Below are 23,353 nucleotides of genomic sequence, written 5' to 3' on the forward strand. Positions count from 1 at the left end.
CAGCTTTCATAGCTGTTTTCAGGTTTGTCCTTGAGTCTTTAACCCTCAGCTACTTTTGCTAACGGCCTCAGAGCAAGAAGATAAAATAAGCAGATAAAATGCTGTGACTTTTAGAAACAGTCTCCTTCAGAGTCATTTATACCCTGAAACATAAATTAAGTTAATTTAAAACAAATAAAAACATCAGGAATCAATTAGCTGTCTCAAGATAATTTTAGTATATTATATTTATGTTTTCAGTTTCTTTTACAGGGTATAGCAATGAAGGTGGTGAAGTGGAAAGAGCCTGGATTTGATATTTGCCCAGATCTTAGGAGTATCCTCAGTTTGGTTTCTGGGTTTCAATTCCTTCATCTGCACAGTGGGAATAAGAACATATGCTCTGCAAACCTGTCAAGAGCTTAGCCTAGTGACTGACATATATTAGGCTTTCTAGACATGGAAGCCATTACAATTATTACTTTCTTCTTGGACTTTATGATAAGAAAAAGAAGGAAGCTAAGAATGGTCAGGTGTTCCTATTGGTCTAGAAAAATTGATCATCACAAGCAAGACTCCTACAAAATGGTTGTTGAATGTCATCATTCTTTTAAATAGTCCAAGGCTGAACTAGAGAGTATCATATTTGATAAATTAATGATCCTGTTGAAATGCCTGATTTCCATAAAGAAAAAGATTTTTTTCTTTTTAATAATTTGAAACCATGTGGACTATACTGAATAGCTATGTTGATTTTCATTTAGAGGCTTGATGAAAGAGGTAGAGTATTGCTAAAGGAAAGTATAATTGTTATACTCTAAAAGGAAAGTTATTTAAAGCTTCATCCACATATATTTGTACATATGAAGTCAATACCCCTAAAATTTAATTAACTTAAGGAAATGACCAGGTAAACATTGCTTACAAACACTCATTCATTCATGCATGCATTCTATAATGAACTGACAGTTATAAAAAAAATACTAGTTGAAATTATAATTCTCAAAGGACAACATCCTGTTGCAGGTGACTCTATGGAATGTGATAAATTGTGATGGTATTTTCTTATTCTAAAATCAGTCCCATTTCCATTCTCATTACTTTTTCCCAGAAACAGTATATTTATAAAACCCAATGTATTTTGAAATGTGATGGCAGTTCTGTTTTTTTTTTTTTTTTTAACTAATGACTGAACTTTTCAAAGTAATACTGGTTCACTTTTAAGCAGAAGTGATCCCTTTTCCTTCTGAATTAGAATCCAAATTCTTGCAGTAAGGACATATATCTCAGAAATGCTCAGTAATACAGGCCCAGCAATGACCTCCTCTGAATATTTTTATTTTTTAATAAAGTGAGTAAGTTAACAGAATATAGGTATATTGAGAAATATGGAGTCTAAAGTCTGTTTTTATAATAGTGCTTACACCATATGACTCCTGTTTTGACTTGCTTAATGAATTAAGTAGGTATTAAGTTGTGTATCAGGGAATTTGATGGTCTAAAACACTGTCTTTTAATGTCTGCTTTATTTCATATAGTGTAATGCTTTGAAGTTCCGTCCATGTGGTAGCATGTATCAGAATGTCATTGCTATTTATAACTGAATCCTATTCCATTGTACACATGTATCACATTTTGCTAATCTCTTCATGTTCTGATAGAAACTTGGGTTGTTCCCACATTTTGGCTGTTATGAATAATGTTTCCATGAACATTGGCACACAGGTATCTGTTTAAGTGCCAGCTTTCAATTCTTTTGGGTGTACCCAGGAGTGGAATTGCTTGGTCATATGGCACTTATATGTTCAGTGTTCTGAGGAATATTATATGATTCCACTTATATGAAATTTCTAGAATAAGCAACTTCATAGAGACAGAAAGTGTATTATCAGTTACCAGAGTCCAGGCAGAGGTGGTAAATAGGGAGCTGTTGTTCAGTGGTTAGTTTCTGTTTGGAGTGATGAAAATGTCTTGGAAATAGATAGTGGTGATGGTTGCACAGCATTGTGAATATAATTATGCTGCTAAATTGTACATAAAATGGTTAAAATAGCAAATTTTGTGTTGTATGTATTTTACCATAATTAAATGGGTAAATTACATGACAAGTGAATAATATTCCAATAAAGCTGTTTAAAACATCAAGTTTATCCAACAGGATTACACCTTATTACACTTTTATCCAAAGATTATACTTTTACCCAAAGTCTCCAGTCAATTTCCAGTCTCCAAAGTCAATCTGAATCATGAGGCATAAAGCACCATCCATGAAGACATTCTGGCAAATTTAGAGGGTAAAACTCAACAGATTATACATAGATACATATGTGCATGCACCATACACAGATATACATATGTACACAGTATATACTGTTTACACATGCATTTGCTTATATATAATTTGTAAATAACTAACATAGGAAGACGTTCAAAACAAGAGCATTATGTTTTGTTACCTGTTCTTTTTAACAACTTTTAACTTTTTTGAGTGTACAATATGGCTGAGTAACTGCAGATTTGATAATAATTATGTATAACATTCATTGCTATACAAAATTACCTTCAAAATTTTGGTCAATCAAAATTACCTTTATTTAGATTATGAATAATTGAATTATAAGTCTTTTTTTAAATTATAAATCTATTAGAAATTAATGGAATATGTCTAGATGCTGGCTTTCACTTTAATTCCAAATAATGCAATTACTTAGAATGATTAAAGACTTTCTAAATGGTTATTGAGATGCATCAGACAGATTGTAAATTCACATATATTCAATTATATGTTATATAATATTTATGTTATGTAATATATGTATGTATAATGTATAATATGTGCTATGTAACATATATATATTCAATTCTAAATCTACATATTCCACCCCACATGGATATCTTCTGTTTGCTTTTCTATAATTTTATTCTTAAGTTGAGATATCTCGTATTAGAGAATTTTATAGTTGTAATTTACCTGCTGTCACACTCCTCAATCTCCCACCCAAATGTTATGGAAACATGGCAAATGACAGATTTGAGAAGTAGAACAAGAAACTATTTTCTCTGTTAAAAAATTCTTTTTATATTAGATTATTTGTTCAATTAAAAAAAATTTTTTTACTTATTTTTCAGCGGCTCCAGTTGATGTACTAAAAGCTCTAGATTTTCACAACTCTCCAGAGGGAATAACAAAAACAACGGGCTTTTGCACAAACAGAAAGAATTCAAAAGATTCGGACACTGCTTACAGAGTTTCAAAGCAAGCACAACTCAGTGCTCCCACAAAACAGTTATTTTCAGGTATGTTCACGTTATTATTACAACAATTACTACTTTGCAAATTATTATTGATTCTTTTTATCATGCTGTATAATGCACAATTATTGGGACAGATATAATTCTTTCATATATGGGACATTGAATACATTGTGGTCACTAAGGTGACTTGAAGAAAATAACTAATAATTGCCAATTTTAATTCAGCACAGTCACAGGAGATATGCTTGTTTGAAAATTTAATAATTTATTATTTTATTGAAAATGACAAAACTTGAAGACGATATTTTATCTAGCTTATTTTTGCATAAAATCATGTAGAATTTATTTATTGCTGGGAACATTGCAACTTTATCCTTAATGACTGCAATGTGGGTTTAGACATACTTAGTGTCTTTCTGAAATTAAGATAAATTTCTGTTGAAAGAAATACTTCAGAAGATAAGACAGATTATTCTGTATTTTTTTGGATCCTATTCTTATCTCAAATAGCGTAAAAGTTAGTCACATCTTGCAATTAAAAGGAGATCTGGGACTAGAGATTTGGTAAATCTTCACCTGGAAAGTTTTCATAATGGTATTGAAAACTACTTGGTGCATATTTTCTTTCTTTCCATGAAAGCATCGATTGACCTAATAGCACTAATTATCTCCAAATCATATAATGTAGAAAAAGGGAGCTAAGTGATGAAATGCCAATTTCTGAGCATTACATTATTAAAGCAAGTAACTCATTACAAGTTGGCTATTGGATACATGTCAATTATTTTTTTCTTGTAACTCTACTAAATTGAGTGTCCTCATCCTTACTTAACAGAAGAGGAAATAGAGTTTCACTGAAGTTCTTGGAGTTGCCCAGATTACAAGGGGTCAGTATTTAATCCAGGTCTAATCTGTTGCCAAAGCCAATATTCCTTATAATATCTGGTGTTTCTTTTTGGTGCTTTGGGATCCTCTCAGAAATAATTTATCATTTAAATTCTTCATAGTATCCTGTCTACTGTTTCTACATGAAGGGATTTGAATTGCCTATTTTCACATAAAAGTATTTTCTCACCATAGAAAAATTAAAATCAAAGGACTAAGGAATTACAAAATGAGATAGTGTATTTTTCATGGATGGACATTTTAAAGTATTTTTGAAAACATATTTATGTCGATTAAATTGTTGTTTTCCCAAGTATTTCTTGTTTTGCCATAATTTGTGATGCACCAAAGTAACAAACTGCAAAAACAAAGAATATCCATGCACAATTTTTCTGACTTTGAAAATAAAAAGTTAAAACTTACTAAATTCATAAAATATTCTTAAAAAATCAAGTTTAAAAGTTGCAAATGAAAAATTATGTTGCTTTTCTATTTATCTGCCTTCTAATGAAGAAATGGGAAAAAGATGGCAATTTTCCAGAGAAAATAACAGGGGAAAAATATACTAATGGAAAAGCTTCAGAAATAAGAAGTTAGTTTTTAATTTTTTTATGCTTTGGCTCATCATCTCAGGGTCAGTTTTTCTGCCTTCCAAATTGGTAGTTTGATTAATTCAATCACTTCTGCTTTGTTATTCATGGAAAAAGAATACAATGTATGCCTCTGAGCTTTCCTTCCATGAGAGTTAACAAAATTCCCCTATGTCAATTTTTTTTCCACCTTCTCATAACATTCTGCCTTAGGCATATGATTCTAGTAATGAGTATTTCAGATTGCAGGAGACACTTTTTGATAGCGACCTCATTTTTCCCCCACACAAATGAATTTAAACAATCTTCTACAGCGTAGAGCTTCCTGTCGAATAATGCACAATGGCAGTTAATAAAAATGATCAATGGCATCTTCAAAGTTAAAAAAGAAATCCAAAGATTGAATATTATTGTTTTTCAAATAAGTAAAAAAATCTTTGAAAAATTACTTGGGAATGCTTTTTCTCTCATTATGGGAAGACATAATAGCAACTTCTTTTCTAATGAAAAAATTAAGCAGGGATAGTGGAAACTTCAGCACTGGGTAGGGGTGGAGGATTATCAGACAGTCACCGTAAAATTCTGTTTAATTAAAAAAAAATTCTGTTTAATTAAGGTATATGGGTCTTCTAAAGTCCTAATCTGAGACCTTTAATTTAACTGTCTGTAAACGTTATACATGTGACCTGAATAGAAGCTGTAATTTGCAAATCCTCTGTTCTCTTTAGAACACCTGCCATAGGACAGATACAATACAAGAAACTTGGTGTATTTGATCTTTATCCTCATATCCATCTGGGAAAAAGAATATTTAAACTCAAATTATGGAGTAGGGGTTAGAAATGTGAAGTATTTGCATAATATCACAGAACCAGTGAATGATGTGAGACAAAGAGACAGTCCCTGCCTCTTTTAGACTAAAATGAACTTTCCTTCTATGCAAAAGTGGCCTTCCCTCCTCATTTTCAAAATCTTGCTGAATACCAAGCTACATCAAAAAAGAATTTTAGTTAAAGGGAGACATATTCCACATGGAAATCTATTGACCACAACCTAAAAAAATTAAAATCAAATAATAGAGTTTTGTGCCTTTTCCACACAAAATCTATTACTGCATGCAATATCTATTGATATTAAAAGGCCATTTTAAGAATCACTGTTGAACTTGATATATTTACTGTGAATTATGATTATTGCATATGTTTGATTTATGTATACATGCATATCAAAAGTAGTAATGACATTTTTTTCTTTAATAACAATCATCCAACAGAGAAGATGCTTTATTTTTAGTTTGTATTTATATATTTCAAAACATATATCATTAAGTTTCACATTTTACTTTATCATGTATACTGATCACTGTTATTTTAGATAAAATTTCACATAGTAAGCGATTGCATTTTTGTTGAATATTATGGTGAATTCTCTCCGATATATTTAGTCAGTTGTTAATTAGAATTTGCTTTAATCTATTTAGTCTTATATGAATATATTCTTTCTTAAAATTCTTTTTTCCCTAAATACATCTATGTAGGCATGAATTCATAGTGTTTTTGCAAAAGTGAAAAAAATACTGGTTTCCCCTAACATAACATTTTAGCATTTTCTTTTTTCAATGTAGGAGACATTTGAATAATTTACAGTACATTTAAATACATTTAAGTATTTAAATAATTTAAATACATTTAAGTATTTAAATAATTTAAATAATTTAAAGTACATTTAGGGAAAGAATTTCTGTGATTCTCAACATTTTGAGCTACTTATTTGAAGAAAGTTTATTTTCTATGGAGTTTCTTCAATAGCAGGCTGAATTACCTACTTAGATTTTTATTTATAGTATAAGCAGATAAAACTTGCTTTATTAATTGATGGGATTCATTATCTTTCCATTTTATTTATATGATTATTTTCCTTGTGTTGATTTACATAAATATAAAATTAGATGTCTTAAGACGTTTAAATGAAACAAAACTATACACACACACATTTATTTATTTATTTATTTATTTATTTATTTTTCCTGTGATAGCAAAGCTTTTATTTTATTTTATTTTATTTTTTTATTTTTGATAGCAAAGCTTTTATGACCTACTTGTGATATAACAAAATTGTTTGGTAAATTATTTTAAAAACTAAAATTAAGAATTTTAAATAAGCACTTTTTGGTTTGGAGATATTTATCTAGAATATAGATAGATATGGGATCCCTGGGTGGCGCAGCGGTTTGGCGCCTGCCTTTGGCCCAGGGCGCAATCCTGGAGACCCGGGATCGAATCCCACATCAGGCTCCCGGTGCATGGAGCCTGCTTCTCCCTCTGCCTGTGTCTCTGCGCCTCTCTCTCTCTCTGTGTGACTATCATAAATAAATAAAAAATTAAAAAAAAAAAATAGAATATAGATAGATATGGATAAAGATGTCGATACAGATATAGATGCAGATATAAGTAGATATTATAGAACCAAATAGTTAACATTAATGAACTACCTTCTCTATGACATACTCTTATGTAATTTCCTCATTTTAAATAATTTCATTTTCATAAATTATCACCTACTACCTTAAGTAGCTACTTAAATTATATAGATGTTTTGTATTTTATTTAGGCTGTCCCAATTGTTGTAGGCCATTTTAATATTTTAGCATTATTAATAGTGTTCTGGTGAGTTGACATATCTTTACACATAAGCATTGTTCCTTTTCCAATAAATTCTTAGAAGTGGGATTGCTTGTTTCCTATAATCTTTTTTTTTTTTTTTTAATTGTTATTTATTTATGGTAGTCACACAGAGGAAGAGAGAGAGAGGCAGAGACACAGGCAGAGGGAGAAGCAGGCTCCATGCACCAGGAGCCTGACGTGGGATTTGATCCCGGGTCTCCAGGATCACACCCTGGGCCAAAGGCAGGCGCCAAACCGCTGCGCCACCCAGGGATCTCCCATAATCTTTTGAATTTGAATCCATGGCAGTCATAGTCTTGTATGTATACTACCATGTATAAAATTTAAAATGATAGAATTTTAAATGAATGGATTGAATATGGAAGCTCCTGGTCCAGATATCATTGATTACATGTGCATATTTACACCTGTTTTACATATGGACAACCTTTTAACTGAAATAATATCACCCTTCAAATAAAAATCTCTGCTTTACTTATGTTTCAGGATAGTAATATATATATGTAAAAGCATTTTTGAAGACCAAACTGCAAAATTTAATACACAGTGTTTTTATAAAAATATATGAGTAGTCATTGATTAACTATCTGAGATATATTTGTGATCATCACTTAACTGACATATTTATTTAATAAATACTAAGCACTAATGTAGATCTGGCCCCACACTGGATATTTGGAGTATGATGGTAAGAGGGGAAGAAAAAGACAGTCTACCCTCTTGAATTTAGAATCAAATTAACCAGATATCTAACAGTTGTGATTTATAATGACAAGCTTTTTATTAGTGAAACTGCATTTCATGTGATAGGAAAAACTGATCAAAAGCTCTTTAGCTAGGGGATCCCTGGGGGGCTCAGCGGTTGAGCGCCTGCCTTCGGCCCAGGGTGTGACCCTAGAGTCCCAGGATCAAGTCCCACATCAGGCTCTCTGCATGGAGCCTGCTTCTCCCTCTGCCTGTGTCTCTGCCTCTTTCTTTCTGTTTCTCATGAATAAATAAAATCTTAAAAAAAAAAAAAAACCCAAAACTCTTTAGCTTTTGAAAGATGACTCGAAAAATACCTTCATGTATTGTGTCCTTATAGTGCCTTCTTTAAAAAGAGGGTATATGGCCATAGATCAGACAAGGCTGGAAATACAAATCTTACACCAAAAGTGGTGCTTTCATATTTTAAAAGTTCTTATTGTGTATTTAATATTGTAGTGGCACCATGGTCATCTTGTTTCCTAACTTTGAATTCAATTTTACATAACCACTGTGCTTTAAGTGAGTGGCTTTAACATTTGAATATAGCTTGAACAATTATTGGAGAGAAAGCTTATTATCATCTCCTTCTCATTTGTTTTTTAACCTGTATTATAATTACTCTTTATTTATAGGACTTATTAAGGCCACCTAGAAAGTTTAAAAAAATAGGGCAATCCAGGAATAATTTGGGAATTTGGAATTTCTGATCTTTGTCTTCTCAGGAGGAGCTTTTCCAGAAGATTTTTCAATACTATTTACAATAAAACCCAAAAAAGGAATTCAGTCTTTCCTTTTATCTATATATAATGAGCACGGTATTCAGCAAATCGGTGTTGAGGTTGGAAGATCACCTGTTTTCCTGTTTGAAGACCACACTGGAAAACCTGCCCCAGAAGACTATCCCCTCTTCAGAACTGTTAACATCGCTGATGGAAAGTAAGTAATATAATAGTCCAATGCTGTAGCTGTATTGAAAGCAATGATTTCATTTAATCATTCAACAAATATTCATAAAGCATGATGCAGTTTTTCTAAAGACTGAAGACACAAAAATGAACCAAACATAAAATATCTAATTTTACATAGTTTCTTTGTCTGGGTAGACAAATGATGTACAATTTTAAAAATGAATAAAGAGCATATCAGGTGATGATAAGTGAGGGAGAGAGAAAGAAATAGAGTTGTGAAGAGTTTAGGGAATGGTGGTGGAAGGTACAATTTTAAGGAGTGAGGTTAGGGAAAATCTCACTAAGAAGGTGACTGGTGAAGGATTTGAGGTATGTGCCCTGCCGATAACTAGAAGTATACTATTTCAGGAGGAGGGGAAGCAATTACACGGCCTCTGATTCTAGCTATGGCTGATTTGGTCTAAGCAATGTCAACGATACCAGCATGTCAGGAGCAGAGTGCGATGATGAGGATGGAGAATCCATGGGAGGCCAAATGGTATAACACTTTGTAGATGGATATAAACATTTTGGGTTTTATCTTGAGTGAAATAGGAAGCCACTATAGACTTTTTGAACAGGGAATGACCTGATTTGATTTACCTATCATCAAGCATGTTAATATTGACAGTCATAAGAAGCTTTTTATAATAGTTGATATGTGCTATATACTGTTTGAAGTACTATGAGTCCACATAGTGGACTCATTTAATTTTTCACAACTCTTTGAAGCAAATAATGTCAATAAATCCATTTTACAGATAAAGGGACTGAGGCACAGAAAGTTTAAGTAACTTGCCTGAGGTCATATGTTTGCAAAGTGGCAAGGTAGGGTTTGAATTTAGATAGACTCCATAATAACCATCACACTCTTCTGAAAATCATGCTGAATTCTGAGTTCTGTATTGTGAATATTGTCTTTCACTTAGGGAGCAGTTAAATACAAATAAATGTTTATTAAATTTAGTTGGCATCTTATTGCTGAATCTGGGCTTCTAAAACTAGCCTTATCTGAAATATAACATTAAGTTAGAGGTATAAGAAAGAAATAGCCGTGCAAATGGAAAAAAAATAATCTACACTCAGTGTATCTTTGACAAGACCATGGAGAAAATGTTATCTCAGTGGCAGGAAAAACTGGGCTTTTGTAAGCAATTTACATACTGTCCTTAATAACTAATATGAAAAGTGATGATATGAAAATAAATCAGGGTAAGGAATTTAAGGATGTAGTGTTTTCGGTGAAACATCTCTTTGACATGGTTGCATTGAGCAAAGGCAAGTTGGAAATGAAGAAGTAGACCATGTTGGGATATGGAAGAGGAACTTTTGTGGCAGAGTGAAGAACATGTACAAAGAATGGTAAAGAGGCAACAGTGTGGCTGCACTGCAGGGAGTGAGAAAGAAAAACTTTGGTGTGAAGTCAGAGGGCCAGGGCACAGTCCCATGAGGCAGACTAGGGACTTCAGCTTTTACTAGGAATACGAGGTGGTTTTTCGCAAGGTGAAGATTGATGTGACTTGTATTTTAAAATGGTCATTCTGGTTGCATGAGAGTGAAAGTAGAGACCAGTTAGGAGTCCAGATGAGGGAGCTTGCAGATGGGATAAAGTTGAGAGACATTGGATTCTGTATATACGTTGAATATAAGGATTTTCTGATAATATGAATGTATACTGTACAAGAAAGAGAATAAATTAAGAATGACTCCAGAACTAAGGGGTGGCTTAGTATTTTGACTATAATGCATAATAGCATGGTTATGACATAGCATTATTATCAGGCTAAAATTAATCAATGGTAAGATCAAGTTTAGAGTCCTAATCAGCTTTTAACAATTAGAATCATTTTTATTTTCTGTTAATAAAAAGCACATATATACAATAGTGGAGATGGTTTAAGTTAAGACACAGGCTTCTTGGCAGAAATATGTGTAAATTTTACTCTCACAGTATTAAGTGCCTCCAAAATAAATCTTTGCTCAATTCAAACTAAGCAGACACCTATGCTAGTTGACTGTGCTATGGAAAGACCAAAGATTAAGTGTATATGGAAATATACTTGGTCCTCATCAATACCCATGCCAAGTCACATGAAACAGACATTTTAGGAAAGCTCCTGCAATTTTTTGGGCATTTTATTTTATGGATGTAGTCCTAGACACTTCTGCAATATTAATCTAGCATTTTTCATTTGGAAAAAAAAATATAAACCAGAGTGGCTCACAAAATCCAAGTGAGCCTCACTCAGTGGTTTATGTTAGCACCAGATACTGTTAATAAAACCCACCATTTTATAGTAAGATTAGGGTATATACGTTTCCAAAAGGCTGGCCATGTCTACCCCCTCAGCCTGTCATCGCCACCCTGAATTAGCTGGAGCAGTAGCTTCAGAGTGAATTGAGACTCTCATTCCACACATGCATTGACTGTGCTTTCTTTCAGTGTTCCCACTTCCTGCCAACCCTGGGAAGAAGGAGAGATATTGTGTCTCAGTTTTGGATCCTGCCCACAGGAGTGATCTATAACTGTCTTGAAATTAAAGTGGAAAAAGAAAATGAAAGCACTTGAAATAAATGTGCATAAAGACAGAGAAGCACATTGTGTTTTACAATTAGAACGTTCAGTTCCAGATGGAGCAGTCATTCAATTAGTAGACATACCCTTTTACAGTTCATCTCAGGGGATCTCTAGAGAAAAAAAAAAAAATTAAGTGGAATTCCATTTGGAAGAAAGCATTTACGTACATAGAAACTATTACTTACCCCATATCCCACACCGATCTCTATCAAATACACTCATCATGACATGGTGAGATTAAGCTTTTGTTGCAATAGCACAAAGTGAAGCAAAGGATGGGCACTTTCTTATCAGCATAGACAGCCACCACTGGTGTGCAATTTAAACTGTTTGTGTCTTTTTAGTACCTACCGCCCTTCTGGGTAAGCAATACCTAGTCAACTGTTAACTGACTGATGAAAAAATGAGCTTACATTTTGTACAATTTCAGCTCACTTTCACGGTTTAAAATACAGTGTATTTTAACACGAATAATGATGTGGCAACAATATCTTTGAAGCTTACAAAAGAATTACTTGGCTTTTTTAGGTGGCATCGGGTAGCAATCAGCGTGGAGAAGAAAACTGTGACAATGATTGTGGATTGTAAGAAGAAAACCACAAAACCACTTGATAGAAGTGAGAGAGCAATCGTTGACACCAATGGAATCACTGTGTTTGGAACAAGAATTTTGGATGAAGAAGTTTTTGAGGTAAAAATTAATCAAATTTTATTTGAAGCTGAATATTGTTAAATCAGATGAACTGAGTTAATAACAGTAACAATCAATACATGCTATAAAGCAAAGTTGAAAATGAAAGGGTGACCTACTTTCTTCCCCTGTGGGTGTAGCGGTGATGTTTTCTATTGTTCAGTGAGAGAATGAGTAGACAATGATGGCTGTAACGACTGGGAAACATTACAGAGATTGGTTGATTTGAACACAGGCATGCTATTCTCCTGGGAAGGGCAAATGGCTTTACTCTTGGTACTTTGTATTATTTTCTTTGGAGAAAAGAACATTTTCTTCACTTCCTTTTCTGGGAGATTAATTTAGGGAAATGTGCGAGTCAGATATTCTTTCTCTGTTCTTTGTTAATGTTTCCAAGGTATAAAATAGAGATCATATTGCAAAAGCTGAACTTAACGTCTTTAAAATCACTTTTTTATTAATGTGAAGGTCATGGTAAGAAGTTTCCTTCCAATTATAATTCACCAATTATGATAACCACATTCTTTCTTTTAATCCTTCAATCATTGGATCTGGTAATTTGTCCTTTATTATTTAATTTTTAACAGAACAAACAGACCTGGGTCCTGATCCTATAAAGGGATGCACCCCTGAGATGTTATTCAGTACTGTGATCATTGGTTTTATACAATTTCTGAAGTAATTTGTTTTTCAAAGTATAATAAAGTAAAGCTCTATAATATATTACAGGTTAACAGACAGGGTTTACTTAGAAGATGTTCTGTATTTGGTTGATGTTTGAATATATACACACATATATACACAGTATTTTTCATAGAACCATGTACATTCAGTGCAGGAGAATATTGCATTCCTGCATTTATATACATAACTTATAACTATAATTAACATTTGTGAAACTTTCAGATTATTTGATTGATTGTTTGTTTCTGATTTTTGTCAGCATGTGTATACCTAAGCCTTTGACTCTAAACAAAATGTTTTTAACACATTATATCATACTAAATTAAATGATAAACTCATTCAGGCAACATACAGTAATATCTTCCAATATCTTGTATTGATTGCACAGAAATGATAATATTTATTAGATGAATATTATAAACAAATTAACTTAATAATTCTATTTTAAAATTAAACTATGAATGTCAGTTTATTTTAACAGACTAAATTTATTTTTGTAATACACATGGCTTTATTTTCTGGGAACATAAATGAGTAAAATAGAAGAACTATATCAGTGGATGGTTTCATTTCATACATTAGTCTGTTGCTATACACAGTTACAGAGCCTTTAGAACTTTAAGCAATGGAAATTAAGAGTAAACTTTGTTCATCATAAAAGGTAGGAATATATAATGAGGAAATATAAGAAGAGGCACCTGGCTGGTTAAGCATCTGACTGTTGATATTGCCTCAGCATCTGACTCTTGATATTGCCTCAGGTCATGATCTCAAGATCAAGAGATTTATTATTTTATTTTATTTTAATTTAATTTAATTATTTAATTTTATTTTATTTTATTATTATTTTATTTTTTAAGATCAAGGGATTGAACCCCATGTCTGGCTCAGAGTGGAGTCTTCTTGAGATATCCCTCTGCCCCTACCCCCTCTCCCCATGCTCACATGCATGAGCACATTCTCTCCCTTTCTCTCTTTCAAATAAATAAATAAATAAATAAATAAAATAATTCTTTTAAAAAAAAGGATATTCAGGGACACCTGGATGGTTCAGTGGTTGAGTGTTTGCCTTGGGCTCAGGTTGTGATCATGGGGTCCTGGGATCGAGTCCACATCAGTCTCCCAACAGGGAGCCTGCTTCTCCCTCTGCCTATGTCTCTGCCTTTCTCTCTGTGTCTCCCATAAATAAATAAAAATCTTAAAAAATAAAAAAAGGAAATACAGAAGAGAAAAAAATTTAAATTAAATAATGTGTATTAAAAATACAAATTAATTATTAATGTTCTCAACATTTACTGCCCTGAAATGTATTTTTATAGGTACTTGTTGATTAGATGTCTTGTTCAAACAGCCCTTCCCTTGCCACTGCCTGCCCATCCCCCATGCACAGACTGTACCCCACTTTATTTCACATATATTACATTCATTCTCACCAGGGTCCAGTTTAGAGTTTTGAATTACAGTTTTAGACTATCACAATATGTTATTTTTTTCAAGATAAATATTTAACTCTAATGTTACATATTTTAAAATATGTAATAATAGCTTCTGTATTTCACAGGTTGATTATACTATCGACTCCTAGAAATATATAAAATTATTTCCTTAAAACATTTCCATATGTTTTCACTACTGCTGACCAAAACACCTCTGACCAAGAGGGCTTCTAGTAAATTACCAAAGACAGAAGTACTAGAATCAAAGTGTAATATACAATTCTTTGATTAATTCTTAATTTTCTAATCCATAAACCACATCCTAAATGCTGGAGTAACTCCAGTTGTTTATTTGGAAAAACTGTTAAACTATTAAGAAAAATAATTTTTAAAAGACTCAATGAATTATTTAGTGAGTGTGACAGTAAGCAGCAAAAATAAATTTATTATGCCACTTTGCATCTTGGAGTTTCATGAAACCTTATGGAGCTTTAAAAAGAACATTTATTCAATAGGAAGTGTAATTAGTCTTGAAAAAGTAAATAAATGCAGACACTTCACTATAAGGTTTATCTTTATCCCTATATCCAAATAGTCACTATACATAATACTCAAGTCTTATTTCCTAAATTATATTATTATATAGGTATATAAACTTCAAAAACAATATAGTCTTTCCCACTTGAAAAAAGAATATGAAGAAAATAAATAATTCAAAGACATTTTAAAATCACAATAAAACTTTCTGATACCTTTTGTGAAATTAGTTCAACTTATCTGAATATGATGTTAATATACCTTTCTGTAAAAATTTACTCAAATATTTTTCTTTTCATTTTGTTTCACGTTATGGTATCTGTCTAGACTTTTGAATCTCTGCAAGTGAATGTGTAGAAATTAAACTAAAACTGATAAGAGATAGGAATGGTACCATATATGCATTATTTTAATGTTTGATAAACAGTTGTGATGGTAAAGATGACAAAAAATCAGTGATTCATTATTTTGAAAACTAGAAATATCACTTCTTTGGAAATAGTGTCATTCCAATTTAGATGCAAATTTGTTTAGTATATAATTTCATCTGTATATTACCCTACATTTATGGAATGGTACTGTAATGGCAAAAATTCTAAACATGGCCATATTTGAAATACAGCCTGAGGACTTCTAAGAATTCAACAGTAAAGAGATAAAAGCAAAACTGAATTTTTTTTTAAGTATGACAAGTTAGTTTATATAAAAATGCCAAAATGAATATATGGAGTCATAATTCAGATTATATAATTTCAGCATAGTGGAGTGAATATAAAAATTCATTATTGAATCAGAAAAATTTAATTTTGAATCCCAGAATAGCTTAATTACATTTCTCTATGTAATTACTTTATAGAAATTTTTTTACTTGTTTATTTTTACTTTGTGTAAGTTTTAATTTCTCATTCTTCAAATAGGGATAGTAATGTTATCTCCCTAGTAAGTATATGTATTTTAAAAGTGAGCTCATTTATGTAAAGTGCTTAAAATACTGGTATAATATTGTGTTAATTTAATTATGTATTACTGTGTAGTTTTCTTATAATTACTTGCATTCTTTTTTATCATCTTACAACTATGACATGTCAAATATTCTTATACATTTTTGATATGGGAGAGCAATAGTGATCCATGTATCAAAGGTTTTATGTGGCATTTTGTCTTGTAAATGAAGTAGTTGATTCCTGCGCTACTGCTTGTCTACAAGGTATCTTGTAGGGATTAGATAAATTTTCCCTTCCTAAACAGGTAGCACCTGGGTACAGAACTTAGCAGGGGAAAACCGGGTCGGGGTAGATGAATACTTTCAAGCAGGCACAATATATCCAACCAACACTAATGCACAACCTTGGTTTTTTTTTTTTTTTTTTTTCTAGCTTGATAATACACTTCAAAGATGGGAGGAAAAGCTAAATTAGAAAAATATCTACATTGCCTGTATTCATTATCAATAAAATTAATTTTGTAGTCTTTTAAACAGGAAATTTCTTTAGTACATATCAAGTTGTAGCCATTATAACCCAAGTTTTCAAAATATTGCTATTTTGATCTTTTTTAATGATGAAAGCATTTTTTAAACAATTTTCTATCTTTGGGCAGATTCGTTATTTTGTTTGAAGCAATGAGAAGAATATAATGACAATTTAAGTGGAAACGCTCTTTGATGAAATTTTTTAATTTTTCAAACTTCTCAGCATAATTTTGGGATTCAGGTTTCTTGGGAGAAATCAATGAATAATAGTTTATAAAAGTTACACAATTTCAGTAGTTTTACAAGGCCAGAAAACTTACCTTCAAGTAATAATAGCCATCTCAAATGTTCCAGTAAGAATTTGATTACTACTTTGTGAGGCCTATGTATCTTTTTACTATGTATATTTTCCAAAGTGTATGCTTTTTAAAAAATTGTTAGTGGATATGGTTTTCTTCTAGAACAATATAACAGGATGGGGGTAGCTTTCCCATTTATCTACTTTTCCCAGTCTAGATGCATTTACCTAGTAACACTTGAGATTTTTAAAATCTATCTATTGAGATATAATTGAAGCAAATAAACTGCTAATATTAGAAGTGTAACTTTTTGATCAATTGTGATGTTTACACATCTGAAACCATCATCATCAAGAAAATAATCATGAGCTTTGCACAGTGGCAGTATTGTAGCCAATAAGGTGGCACAACTATTGCTAATTGAAAAAAATAATCATGGCCATCACACCCATAAGTTTCCTCATGGACTTCTATAATCTATCTCTTCTTCCCTAACCCTAGGAAATTACTCACTTGCTTTTAAATCACTATAGCTTATTTTTTCTAAAAATTTAATAAACCGAGTGATACTGAGTCTATTCTCTTTAGCTTGGCTTTTTTCACTCACCATGTTTTTGAGACTTATCTGTGTTTCATGTATATCATTATTTTGCTTTTTAAAAAATTGCTGAGCAGTATCCTACTGTATGAATAAAGCAGAGTTTGTTCATCCATTCATTCTATTAGTGGGCATTTGGATCCTTTCCAGATTTTGGCTCCTGCATTTAGCTGCTATGAGCGTTCATGTATAAGTTATTTTTGTTGTTGTTGTTGTTTTTAAGTGTTTTGTGGGCATCTTTTTAATTTGTTTGTCTTGATTGAATACCGAAAAATGGAATGCTTTGGTTATTTGGTAGTACATATTTAAGTTTAAAAAAGAACAAAGAAACTATTGAACTGTGTTCCAAAGTGACATTAATCATTTTACACTCCCTCCAGCAGTAAATGAAAGTTGCAGTTGCTCTGTGTCCTTGCCAACCCGTATTATAGTCTTCTAAATTTTAGCCATTTTCAGTGGTTGTGTAGTAGTGTTTCATTGTGGGGTTAGTTTACATTTCCCTCATAACTGGTGATGTTGAGCATTTTTTTCAGGTGCTCACTGGCTGTTTCTACATCTTCTTCCACGAGGTATCTTTTGTCCACTTAAAAAATTGGGTGCTCTATTTTAATTATGGAGTTTTAAGAGTCTTAAAAATAAATCCTTCATACCTTGTCTGATGGAGTTTTGCAAATAATTTTCCAGCATGTGGCTTGCCTTTTTATTTCATTAACAGTGCCTTTTACAGAATAGATGCTTTTCATTTTGATAAAGTTATAATTTGTCAATTTTTTTGTTTATACTTTTTGTGTTCTAAGAGACCTTTACCTACACCAAAAGTACAAAAATTTTCTTCTGTTATCAGATATATTGTAGTTTTAGGTTTTACACATAGATCATGCCATATTTTGAGTCAATATATGTGTATGGTAGCAGGTAAAAGTTAATGTTGATTGTTTTTAGACAAAGATATCCAGTTCATCCTTTATAAAGAAGACTTCCATTTCATGCATGGGATTGCTGTAGTTTCTATGTCAGAAATCAGGGCTACATTTGAGTAGACCTATTACTGAACTAGTACCCTATTCCATTGATTTGTCTATCTTTTCATCAATACCAAACTATCTTGATTATTGTAGTTTAGTAGAAAGTTTTGATATCATGTGGGGTAACTGCTCTACTTTTCATTCTTTGCAAACATTGCTTTAGCTCTTTTAGGTTATTGGCATTCTATGTAAATTTTGGAATAAGCTTACTGATTTCTAAAATAAAATTGAGTTTTCATTTAAATAAAATTTGGTTTTAATTGGAATATCATTTAAGCTGTAGATCAGAATGAAGATAATCCATATTTTAACAAACATTGAGTTCTCTATTTCCTGGATATGGTATAATTTTCCATTTATTTCGCTCTTTAATTCCTTTCAAAAGGTTTCCTAGTTTTCAGTGTAGATGTCCATTTTCCTCTGAAAATGAACTTGATATGATCTCATTCCATGTAGATTTATTGACAATTACTTTATGGCCCAGGATATAGTCTATCTTGGTGAATGTAGCATATGCCTTTAAAAAGAAAGTGTGTCATAAAATAATTGGATCGAGTGTTTTATAGTTACAATAGATATCTTAAAGTCTGTGGGTTATCTGAGTTGTTTAGTGTCTTTTTAAAATTATTCATTGATATGCTTTGTTTTTTTTTTAATTTTATTTATTTATTCATGAGAGACACACACACACACAAAGGCAGAACACAGGCAGAGAGAGAAGCAGGCTTCATGTAGGGAGCCTGATGTGGGACTCCATTCCGGAACTCCAGGATCACACCCTGGGCAGAAGGCAGGCGCTAAACCACTGAGCCAGCCAGGGATCCCATGCTTTGTATTTTTTAGAGCTGTTACAGGTTCAGAGCAAAACTGAGGAAAGTAGACAGTTTCCATATACCCTTGTGCATGTGTATCTGTGCCTGAGCACACTCACACTCACATACAAAGAAATACAGCCTCTTCTACTATCAATTTCCCCACCAGTGCAGTATAGTTGTTTCAATGGGTAAACCTATATTGACATGTCATTATCAACTGAAGTCCATAGTTTACATTAGGATTCACTTTTGGATCGTACATTCTATGGATCCTGGCTAATGTATCATGATCCATATTCACCAATGTATTATCTTATGAAATAATTTCATGCCCTAAAAATCCTCTCTGTTCCCCCTATTCATCCTTCTATCTCTTCTGAATCCTAGCAATCACTAATCTTTTTAATGTTTCCATAGTTTTGCCTTTTCCAAAATGTCATGTAGTTGTAATCATAAAGGTATAGTCTTTTCAGGTTGACTTTTTTCACTTAGCAATATGCATTTATGTTTCTTTCATGTCTTTCGTGGCTTGAGAGCTTATTTCTTTTTAGTTCTCAATAATATTCCATTGTCTGAATGTAACAGAGTTTATTTATCCTTTCGTCTACCGAGGACTATCTTGGTTGCTTTCAAGTCTTTAGTAATTATGAATAAAGCATCTATAAACATCTGTGTTTACGTTTTTGTGCAGACATAGTTTTCAACTTCTTTGAGTGAATATCAAAATGTGTGATTGCTGATATGGTAAGAATGTGTTTACCATATCAGCAATCTTCCAAAAGATAATTTGGAATGATTCCAAAAGATGACTAGACTGTCTTCCAAAAGAGCTAGCCATTTTGCATTCTCACCAGCAGTGAGTTAAAGTTCCTGTTCAACATTTTTGGTATTTTGGGCATTTTGGATATTGGCCATTCCAATAGGTGTGTAGTAGCATCTCATTGTTTTAGTCTGCATTTTCCTGATGACATGTTGAACATCTTTTCATATGCTTACTTGCCATCTGTGTGTCTTCTTTGGTAAGCTGTTACAGTCTTCTGCCCATTTTTAAAATCAGGTTGTTCATTTTCTTATTGTTAAGTTTTAAGTGTTTTTTTAATATTTTGGGGAACAGGGCTATATGCTATATTAGATGAGTATTTGCAAATACTTTCTGTCAGTTTGACTTGTTTTCTCATTCTCTTGGTATTGTCTTTCACAGAGGTGAAGTTTTTAATTTTAATGAAGTCTAGCTTATCAATTATTTCTTTCATGAATCATGCTTTTGATGGTGTATCTAAAAAGCCATCACTGTACCCAAGATCATTTAGTTTTTCTTGTATGTAATCTTCTATGGGTTTTAGGTTTTGCATTTTACATTTACTTCAGTGATCCATTTTGAGTTCATTTTTGTGAAGGGTTTGTGTTTAGATTCACTTTTTTACATGTGGCACCCCACATGTTTTCCAGCACTATTTGTTGAATAGACTAACTTTGCCCCATTGTATTGCCTTGCTTCTTTGTCAGAGATCAGTTATACTTATTTGGGTCTATTTCTGTTCCATTGACCTATTTGTTTTTTTTTTTTTTTTCAACAGTACTACACTATCTTGATTACTGTCGTTTTATAATAAATCTTGAAGCAATGTTAGTCCACCCAACTTTATTCTAGTCAATCAATATTGAGTTGGCTATCCAGTATCTATTGCCTTTTGTTATAAACTTTAGAATCAGTTTGACAATAAACACAACAAAACAGTTTCCTGGGATTTTAACTGAGAATGTTGAATCTCTAGATGAAGTTGGGAAAACTGACATCTTGACAATATCAATTCTCTTATTCATGAATATAGAATATCTCTCAGTTATTTAATTCTTTGATATCTTTCATCAAAGTTTTGTCATTTTTCTCATTATATGTTGTAAATTTAGATTTGACCTATTTCATTTTTTAAGTGTTAATGCAAATGGTATTGTGTTTTTAACTTCATATTCACTTGTTCATTGGTTGTACACAGAAAAACAACTGGCTTTTGTACGTTAACCTTATATCCTGCAACCTTGCTTTAATTACTAATTAGTTCCAGGAGGGCTTTTTGTTTTTGTTTTTGGCTTATGTGTTTGTTTATTCTTTTGGATTTTCTATATAGGCAATCATGTCATCTGTGAACAAAGATAGTTTTATTTCTTCCTTCCATATCTGTATCTTTTATTTCCTTTTCTTGTCTTATTGCATTAGCTAGGACTTCCAGTACAATATTGAAAAGCAGTGGTGAGAGGGGACATCCTTGCCTTGTTCCTGCTTTTAGTTGGAAAGCTTCAAGTCTCACCAGTAAGTATGATTAGTTTTAGGTTTTTCATAGATTTTTTTTAATTTATCAAATTAAGTAAGTTTCCCTCTATTTCCAGTTTGCTGAGAGTTTTTTTTCTTTTATCATGAATAGATGTTCAATTTTGGCAAATGTTTTTTCTGCATCTATTGGTATGATCATGTGGAGTTTTTTTTTTTTTTTTTTTTGGCCTATTGATATGATAAATTACATTAATTGATTTTCAAATGTTGAACCAGCCTTATTTATTTACCTGAGGTAATTTCATTTAGTCATGGTATATAGTTCTTTTTATACATTGTTGGTTTCTACATTGTCAATTTGCTAATATTTCACTGAAAATTTTTGCATCTGTGTTCCTGAGACATATTAGTCTGTACTTTTCTTGTGAAGTCTTTGTCTGGCTTTGGTTTAGGAAATAGCATCCTCATAGAGTGAGGTAGGAAGTATTTCCTTTGCTTCTGTCTTTTGAAAGATAATGTAGAAGATTGGTATAATTGCTTACATAAATGTTTTATAGAATTCATCAGTGAACTATTCTGGGTCCAGTTTTTCTGTTTTGGAAGCCTATTAATGATCTAATTTCTTTAGTAGATAAAGCCCTATTCAAATTATCTATTTCTTGTATGAGTTTTTTTGCAGATTATGTCTTTTAAAAATTTGGTTTATTCCTTCTAGTTCATCACACTTGTGAGCATGGTTTTCTTGTATTATCATTTTATATCCATGAGATCCATAGTGATGTCCCTCTTCCATTTATAATATTGGTAATTGCATCTCCTCTCTTATTTTCTTAGCCTAGATAAATATGCATTGATTTTGCTTCATATAGGTATATATATACATATGTATATGTGTTTTATTTCATGTATTTATATATGACTTTATTTCATATATATATACACACATTTGATATATATATATCGAATATCTATATATTTGATATATATATATGACATATATATTGGACATACACACACGTATACTGCTGTTTTCCAATTTACTGATATCTTCTCTAATTTTTATTTCTTTTCTTCTGCTTACTTTGGATTTAATTTGCTCTTCTTTTTCTAGTGTCCTAAGGTGAAAGTGTAGGTGATTGATTTTAGATTTTTCTTTTACTCTAATTTATGTCTTCAATGCCATAAATTTCTCTGAGAATTTCTTTTGCTGCATCCCATACATTTTGATAAGTTGTGTTTTTATTTTCATTTAGTTCAAAGATACTTTTACATACCCTTTGAGATATCAGCTTTGACTCATGTGTTATTTAGAATTATGTTGCTAATTCTTTAGGAATTTTGGAACCTTCCAGATATCTTTCTGTTATTGATTCTTAGTTTAATTCCACTATGTTCTAACAGCAGATACTATATGATTCTATTATTTTAAAATTGTTAGTTTTATGGCCCAGAATGTGCTCTATCTTGATGAATGTTCCAGGGTGAGCCTGTGAAGAATATGTAATCTGTTGTTTTTGGATGAAGTAGTGGATGGATGTCAATTGCAGTTGGTCCCTGAACAACACAGATTTGAACTGCATGGGTCCAGATTTGAACTGCATGGGTCCAGATTTTTTCAATATATACAGTTCTGTAAATAAATACATTTTATCTTTCTTATGATTTACTTAATAACATTTTTCTTTAGCTTATTTCATTAAGAATGCATCATACAATAAATATAGTATACAAAATAAGTGTAATTTAACTTTATACTGATAAGTAAGGCTTCTGGTCAACAATAAACTACTAATAGCTATGTTTTGAGGGAGTCAAAATTATACATGGATTTTCAGCTGTGTGGGGAGTCAGCATCTCTCA

The 23,353-nt window shown here is 31.9% G+C and overlaps 1 protein-coding gene across 8 annotated transcripts in view; it reads left to right on the top strand.

The window, feature by feature from the left end:
• The window catches only part of COL11A1 (collagen type XI alpha 1 chain), a 197,347-nt gene that overhangs the window by 18,939 nt on the left and 155,055 nt on the right, over positions 1–23,353 (top strand). For all 8 annotated transcript variants that reach the window (XM_025417466.3, XM_049111614.1, XM_049111616.1 and 5 more), the window contains exons 2-4: positions 3,109–3,276; positions 8,863–9,076; positions 12,194–12,356. In XM_025417466.3, coding sequence (XP_025273251.3) covers positions 3,109–3,276; positions 8,863–9,076; positions 12,194–12,356 — 545 coding nt within the window. The remainder of the gene's footprint in view (positions 1–3,108; positions 3,277–8,862; positions 9,077–12,193; positions 12,357–23,353) is intronic.

The sequence above is a fragment of the Canis lupus genome, chromosome 6 (genome assembly GCF_003254725.2).
Source record: "Canis lupus dingo isolate Sandy chromosome 6, ASM325472v2, whole genome shotgun sequence".
Classification (NCBI taxonomy): Eukaryota; Metazoa; Chordata; class Mammalia; order Carnivora; family Canidae; genus Canis; species Canis lupus.